The sequence below is a fragment of the Stenella coeruleoalba genome (assembly GCF_951394435.1).
Source record: "Stenella coeruleoalba genome assembly, chromosome: 14".
Taxonomy (NCBI): domain Eukaryota; kingdom Metazoa; phylum Chordata; class Mammalia; order Artiodactyla; family Delphinidae; genus Stenella; species Stenella coeruleoalba.
In genome coordinates, this window is record NC_137160.1 from 38,313,062 (window position 1) to 38,321,288 (window position 8,227).

Here is an 8,227-nt window from a genome sequence, read left to right on the forward strand (position 1 = left end):
TGGCATGTATGAGAAAAATATTATGTGTGTGTGTGTGTGTATGTGTGTATCTATGCATATACACACACACATATCCATGTATATCCACATATGTGCAGGTGAATATATTCTACACATATATCCAGATATACATATATATACATAGCCTCGCAAATAGTGACCTTGGGAAAGAGGTGGTTGGCTTGGAAACTGGGCAAGAATTCTGCAAAATTCATGTCATGGATCTTGGGGGGGAGTGGGCTGGGCTGCTAGATTTTTGCTATCTTGTTTGCTAGGCTTCTGTATACATATTGTATCTGGGCTAGATCCCTTAGAGATCAGTTTAATGATGAATTCATATCCCACAGTCCCAAATTCTTCCCTTAGATCTAGCCGTCCCCCAATCCAGAACTCTAAAGGAACCCAAATCAAAAACCCTCTCCCAACAACCAAACCTCAGCTACAACCATCACCACTAGACCTCCCAGTGGTTTCTTACTCTGACTAGAAGAGTCGATTTCTTTTTTATGTATCATGATCATGACTAATTCTCATACTGGTCTCTTCCCCCTCTCCCGCTATCCCCCAGAGCTCCCGCCCTAACCCCCGAGGCAGGTTCCTTTTGGTGTTTGGATGCGTTTTGTGTTTCCTCTCTTGGCTTAATCAGCCCTGATTTTCTTCATTTTAGGGCAGGATGCTGAACGGGCTACATTAAAAAACAAACCTCTCTCTATATATATTTATAAATGAGAACTGTTGGATGACACCTTTGACATATCAGCCAATATCAATCAAGCTGAAGACTCCAGACACTCTGTGACTGTCACATTTCTTCAAGGAAAGTATAGCGTCTATGGAGTTCAGAGGGCACGTGTTTGGGGGAAAAATATATGTGACATAAAGAAGAAGAAGATGAAGAAAAATGAGAAAAAAAAAAAGGCAACTTTAAAACAAAATAACTTGAGACAAGGTGGGGAGGCTGCAGGGCTGGGAACCGGGAAGGGCCGCTGCTTCCCGATCCCTGGGGCTTTTCCAGCCCATGGGCGCCTGAGGCAGGCTGGGGCAAGCGGTGTGTCTGGTGGGGCCTGGTCCCCAGGGGGGCGGCTGGGAGGCCGCCACTGATCATCTCTATCTGTCATTCCTTTAGCTATTTAGGGACCAAAGGACCAAACTTTTTATTGCAGATGTGTAGCTCTAGGTCAAATAGAGGGGGAACGGAGGAGAACCTCCTTCCTGCCTCATGGCTGTTCTTGAAACAGCTTAGAGCGATTCTATGAAAAAATGTAATTAAAAAAAAAAAAACACAAAAAAACAAAAAAAAAGAAAAATAATGCTTCAATGCTTTTAAAACAGCAAGATAATAGTTCTTTGATACTTTGAGAGGCGCTTTGATTACTGTCATTCAAGTCTATGACACTTTCCTATGGTTTTCTGTATTATATGTCTGGATGGAGCTGTTAAGACGAACAAATTGGTGGATATTCGGGGAAAGTAACAAAATATGAAAACTCGTTAACCGTGAAGTGTGAGAAAAGGAGGGGAAAACAAGGGACTGACGAGGCAAGATAATTGTTGTGAAAAGTCTGTAAATGCTTCTAACTCTTCCCCCTCTTAAAATCATAATAGTTGTACAGAATTTTAAAAAGGAGAAGTTTAAAATACCTATATAATAGAAGAAAAATTAGAGGAAAGCAAAAAAAAAAAAAAAAAAACCTATAGAAGTTAGCGTTACTGCTAAAATCCCAGATGTTGTAGGACTGTACTTTTGTAGAGTTTAGACTGAGCATCAATCCCTTCTCCCCGCGAGTGCTGTTGGATGCCATTGACCCCGAGGGCCAGGCCGGACCCGCCCACACCTGTGGGCCCCTGGCTGCCCACCTCCGGTGGAGGCCGCGCCTCTGGCAGGAAGGCCCGCCGCCGCCTCCGCCCTCGCCTCGCTTCGCTCCGGGAGCTGCGCGCGCTCGCCCGCTCTCCGCAAGCCCTCGACACCTCTGCTTCACTCGCCTTCCATGCTTGCTCCAGAGACTTTCCGGGCAAGGGAGACCTGGGAACTTTCATCTTAAAACAACTAAACAACACACACACACACAAAAACCTTAAACAAGAGAGAGAAAAAAAAAAAAAAAAACAATCTTTGAAGAATTTCTGAAACTGTTTACAAGGAATTTTGAAAAACAGGGATGTTTAAATGATGCCGGCTCTGTTTTTCTGTAAATAAATTTGCATATTTTGTAGGACTTTTAATTGTAATGATAGAGAAAAAAAAACAAGGAAAACTATTTAATGAAAGCACGATATTTATCTTTGGTAAATGACTTTAGAGCAGTTAAAAAAGACATTGCTTAAAAAAACTCAGAATCAGAAAAAAAACACTGAATTATTTAAGAACACATATATTTTAAAGTATAACATATTTATTATAATTTATTTGCACCGTTGGGAGGACTTGCTTTGGCTTTCCGCCTTGACGCCCTCCTCACTGATGTCCTGTTCATCTGGAGGCTGGGGGGCCCTCGGACCTACCATGTTTTTTTCTTTTTTGCTTTAGAAGAACATCTATCTGGTTCCTCTCAGGCCTTCTGCCTTTCCTTTCTTTCTATTTTGTTGGTTAATTATTATTTTTAAAATTTTCTTTTTCTTGGCTCCTTTTAGGATGTCCAGATGTTGTAAAAAAAAAAAAATGAAAAAAACAAAACAGCTGCAGTTCAGTACAACTGCTCTTTTCACACTCAACTCCCTAAAACTCCTTGTAACCTTCTGTAACTATTGGATGACGCTTTCTCCAGCTTAGCCCTAAATAAAGCACAGTTTAAAAAAAAAAAAAAGCCTTGTCCGTGGTGCTCTGTGGTTCATGGAATCTGGCCAGCCGTGCCTCTGGGGCCTAGGGCTGGCCCACTGGAAGCAGCTTTGGTCCTTCCCTCCGTGGAAGCTGCCTGCTACCTGGACCCTCTAGGAAAATCTCTCGACCGGTGTGTGCCTCTGAAAGTCTCCACTGCAAGCCCATCCCTAGGTTCCTGGGCAGGGATGGCCACAGTGCCCAAACCTAACAAGAAGTCCCCCTTTCCTCTCTGCTAGGGGGAAAAGCAAGCCACCAGACTGGAGCTGGGGTGGGGACGAAGTGCTGCGAGGAGCTGGGGAAGCAGGCAGTGGAGGCAGGGCCCGCAGTAAAGGAAGGTGAGGACACAGCCCCAGACTTGCCAGCCAGCACTTTTGGTCCTGCACTTCGCACTGCATTGACAGTGTGCCTGGGTGGACAAGACCGTGCGTTCTAGATGATCCTCAGAGGCGGAGTTCTGGTGGGAGGAGCTTGGGGTGCCGCCTTCTCTGTATCGTGACACAGAGACAGAGGGAGATGTCCAAACCCTGAATGCCACAGGAGGTTTGAGAGGAAGGTACTGGGGGGGGGGGGGGGGGTCGGGGGGAGGGTTCCAAAGGAGGAAGAATGTGAAATAGGGCTTGGAGGAGGGGAGGTGGAGAGGAGGGAACAGGTCCTCCTGAGGTGAGAACCCAGACATGCACGGCAGCCTCAAGCCTTCATCAGACTCTGTCCTACGACAGCCCCTGCCCCAGCCTCGCAGCTTGGTCTAGGAATGGGCAGTTTCCACCAAGGGCTTTCACCTTGGAAAACCCTTGTGGTGGGGTGGGGAGAAGACGAGAGTCCTAGGACACCCGGGTGTTTGTCTGTCTGTGTCCTCCCGTGAGAAAGTGGGGAATGGCTCAGCCCCACCTGTCCTCTCTGCAGGAAGACTGGTGGAGAGCAGCGCGCAGAGCCCCAGCTACAGAGCAGCACCCGGACCCTGCTTCTATCCTCTCCTCCCATCTCGCTTCCCAGGGCCAAGGCCCAATCCCATGTTTCCCACACTAGCCTGTGGAATTGTTAGCCTGGGGAGAAAAGACCTTTATGCATCAGGACCCAGGGCAAGCCTTCAAGTCTTGGCTTCAGACTTGGAGACAGTACCAAGATGAGACCTTCCCTCATAAGTATGTGAAAATAACCCACACTTAACCTGCCAGTTCTGGGGAGCTTGTGAGGGGCTGGACTTCTTGGAGGAATTCACTGCAAGGGGTGGGTGTCACACTGGGGGTTATGCTGCACTGTGAGGAACAGAAAGGTGTTTTCTAAGGAGTTCTCTGGGTTTCGAGCCTCAGACTATTCAAAACCGTGGTTTCTGTTGGACATTTGCCGCCTAAAGGCACCGAGTCTGCCAGAGGACGACAGCCTCAACCATACTGCGTCCTGTCGCTCTCTCAGACCCCAGGGAGCCTCATGGGCCTCCCCAGACCTCCCCTGTGCCTTTGTTACCACTTCCCCACTGTGCTTCTCTCTGGCACAGCCCTCCTGCCACTTCTACCGCTCGGGCTCAGGGGCAGTAGGGGCCCAGGGAGCTGCCCCCAAGGAGCTGGGCTGTGCAGGGGGGTGACCTCTTTTCCTCTGTTCCAGGCACGGTTGACTGAGAGATGAAAACACAAGGCCCAGATGTGAATCCGCCAGTTCTATAAAAGAAACCTTCTATTGAAAACCACGCACCAAGTGACTAATATATGCACAGCGCGTTTAAGAGAGAATGTAATTTATTAGCCTCTAGGGGGAAGCCATAGGTTCCTTGAAAAGTTGCTGAAGACGCTCAGGTCACTTTGCACACGATTACAGGGAGTGCAGGGATCCCGCAGCTCGTCCGTCATCCCCTGGTTAAGAACCCCTGGTTTGCAGTGTTATTTAAGAAAACCCAAGACACAATTCTCATTAATTTCTGCTTATATTCTATGACTTCTGTTTCTCTCCCAGTACAGCCATCCCTTGGAATCTGCAGGGGATTCGTTCCAGGACCCCTGCGGATACCGAAATCTGTAGATGCTCAAAACGGCGCAGTGCAGTCGGGCCTCCGTAACCGTGGGTTCTTCATCCATGGATATGGAGGGCCGGATATGTTCTACCTAAAATGTTTGATTCCGTCATAGCTCCCCTATTTTTAGTTATTTCTTTTTAATTTTTTAAAATTAAAAAAAATTTTTTTTTTTTTTAATCTTTTGGCCATGCCGCGTGGCATGTGGGATCTTCGTTCCCTGAGCAGGGATCAAACCCATTCCCCCTGCATTGGAAACGTGGAGTCTTAACCACTGGACCACCAGGGAAGTCCCTCCCCTATTTTTAAAAGACTTTTTATTTATTATTATAAACCTTTTATTTCAAGCATAATGGAAAGTAGAGATACTTGCAAAACAAACCCCTGTGCACACACCACTTAACTTTAACGTACATCAACTCGTGAATTATTTTGAAGTTACCATTTCATTGGTAGATGCCTCAGTTTCCCCGCAACAGTTTCGATGCTGCATTGACGTGTTCAGCCTGGCTCTGGGCTGTCGGGCAGCTGCACCCTTGCTGTGGCAATTGCGGGGCTTTATGGCCTCTCCCAGCCTCATCCATGGGTGGGCACCGGCGCCTGGTGTGAGGCCAGGCCTCCCTCCAGCCTCTGTTCCGGCAGCACTTTGAAAGGACTTTCAGCTCTTCATCTACCCCTTTGTACTCATATCTTCTCTCTTGCTTTTCTCTTTCTTTCTCTCCTTTTCCCCCTCCTTTCTGTTTGATGTTAATGTGAGAAAAGTGTTTCTGAGCTAGATCCCACCCTCTCCTGAACACAGAGCGCCAGTACAGTGACGCAGAATGTCCCAGAGCTCTCCCACCCACACGAGTGCCTCCAAGTCCAATATCCACCTTCCAAGTTCTAACGCCCCTGGGCTGGGCAAATACGCGTCTCCTCCTGGCACGGGGTCTGCAGGGTCAGTGTTTGAATTACACCTGGTTAAAGCCAAATGGACATTCCTCCCCCGGGTAAGGTGGGTAAGCAACACCTGGGCAGTGAGTTCAGAGGCCCAGCCCCACCCGAGGTGACAGCATCAGACGTGGTTGTGAGTGCCATTTGTCTCTCTCCCAAAATGGAATCCGCCCCCAAACAATTATTAGGCACCCCTGACATCCCACCTTCAACAGACTGTTCACTCCAGGCAGTCAGGTATTCAGTCCATGTTGATTCATTGCCTGCAGGAATGAATGAGTTAAGGAAGGAAGGAAATAAACTGCAGACAACTGAAAGCATGTTCCTAAGAGGTAGGTGTTCAGGAAATGCTTTTAAAGTAATAGCACATTTGGAATAAGTGGATAGCCAACACTCCCTTCCCCTCAGATAACTATTTGCAAGTATAAGTTTTTTACTTTCTGGTTTCCTTTCTCTGCTGCAGAGCTCTCCTTCCCCCATCAGTCTCTGGTCTTCAACTCTCCCAGATGCCCCAGGGCCTGCTTAGTGGACAGCCATCACCCCAGGCCCCTCCTTATCACCCCAACTTCTCTTCCCTCATGCTAGCCTAGCTCCTCATCTCTTCAGGGGCCTCTGCATGTCTCCATCCCTACTTGCACCCTCTGTGGACATCTAACCAGGATTTGCCCAGACCAGGAGGAGGGTTGGAGACTGTGTATCAGAGTGAAAAAGGCATGGGCTTTGACGTCAGGGATGCATATACCTTCTGTGTCACTTTGCAAAATGACCTAACCTCCCTGAGCCTCAATTTTCCTATCTCTAAAAGGGGGATAATAATACACCCCGCCCCCAAGAGTTGTGAGCAGTAAACAGAGACAGACACAGCCAGACCACATCCCAAGGGTCCTCTGAGTTGTAAACTCCTTAATAATGCAGATACTCAGAATGAGAAGGTCAGGCTCTGATCCCTTCTTCCTTCCCTTTCCTTAGTTCCATTCCCCTGACAATTCCCGTCCCAACAGAAACGAGCTTGAACTTGACACCAGACCACTTTCGGTCGTTTTCTCTTGAGTTCAGTCAGCCCGTGACACTCCCAGAGAATGCCTGTCATGCTGGGGTGCACACACCTCTGTCTCTCGCAGCTCACACTCCTTCCCAAGTACCCACACACCTCTGTCTCTCGCAGCTCACACTCCTTCCCAGGTACCCCGATTCGCGGATGCTCCTCTGCCCCTTCCCTTTCCTTTCCCCACACCACTGTGGCTGTCGTTGTCTGCAGCCATCCTGTCCCGGTTCATATGCCCTCAGGCTGCAAATTAGTTTGGTCTTTGCATTTAAAAAGAAGTGCTATCTATTGTGGGGGGGCTTCCCTGGTGGCGCAGTGGTTAAGAAGCCGCCTACCAATGCAGGGGACACGGCTTCCATCCCTGGTCCGGGAAGATCCCACATGCTGCGGAGCAACTAAGCCCGTGCGCCACAACTACCGAGCCTGCGCTCTGCAACAAGAGAAGCCACCGCAATGAGAAGCCTGCGCACCGCAAAGAACAGTAGCCCCTGCTCGCCGCAACTAGAGAAAGCCCGCGCGCAGCAACGAAGACCCAACGCAGCGAAAAATAAATAATTTTTTAAAAAAGTGTTATCTATTTTTTGGAATAGGTAACATATTGATATATTTTAAAATTCAAAAAAATGTGAAAAAGCATATAATGAAAAGTCTTCTTCCCACCCCTGAATCCAGCCACCCATTCCTGTCTCCAGAGGCAGCCAGTGTTACCAGCTGCTCTTGTTTATCCTGGTCTTTAGTGTGTAGATGTGTGTGCCTTGGTGTAAGGAACTCAGCTATCACCCTCACTTTCGGGGGGCAGACCCAGAGCCAGGCAGTGCCATGCCCAGGCCTGAAGCTGGCCTGTGGGATTCCCAGGAGATGAGCCCAGGCCTGGGGCTGCTGAGGACCCCCTGGCTGAGTAGAGGAACTGGGGACTGTCCAGTCCACACTAATCAACTGGGTGCTTCCCTCTGAGGCCCGATGGAGCTGTCATTGCCGGGGTGCTTGCCCTGAGCTAGACACTAAGAGCTGCTTAATTATAATCTCATCTAATTCTCTGAGGTTGGTGTTATCATCCCTATTTGACAGATGAGGAAACAGGCTCAGAGAGGTTAAGTCCTGGCCAAGATGACCCAGCATCAGGGTTCCAGCCCAGGTCTGTCTGCAGAGCTCTGCTCTTAATGTCAGCATCTTGTCTCCCTCAGTTGTAAATTCTCTGCACAGTCGCTCCCCTCCAGCCCTTCTCTTGTGTCTCCCATCTCCTTTCCCTCCTTCTCACTTTTTTTCCTCAATAATATCAATTCTACCTTTAGGGAATGGCATCGCCTCTACTGACTTAGGTACCTGTCCTTTTCTTCCCTCCTCTCCTTGATTATCTGGGCTGGTCAGGAGCTCTTAAAGGTGAGGGAGTGCAGGTTACTGAACGTGACCCTCCCCGCCTGTTGGT

At 48.5% G+C, this 8,227-nt stretch overlaps 1 protein-coding gene across 20 annotated transcripts in view; it reads left to right on the plus strand.

The window, feature by feature from the left end:
- Nucleotides 1–2,880, plus strand: part of CELF4 (CUGBP Elav-like family member 4) — a gene marked incomplete at both ends in the record, with an annotated part of 298,840 nt that extends 295,960 nt beyond the window's left edge. For all 20 annotated transcript variants that reach the window (XM_079942015.1, XM_079942006.1, XM_079942016.1 and 17 more), the window contains one exon: nucleotides 668–2,880. In XM_079942015.1, coding sequence (XP_079798141.1) covers nucleotides 668–694 — 27 coding nt within the window. The remainder of the gene's footprint in view (nucleotides 1–667) is intronic.
- Between the last annotated feature and the right edge of the window lie 5,347 nt (nucleotides 2,881–8,227).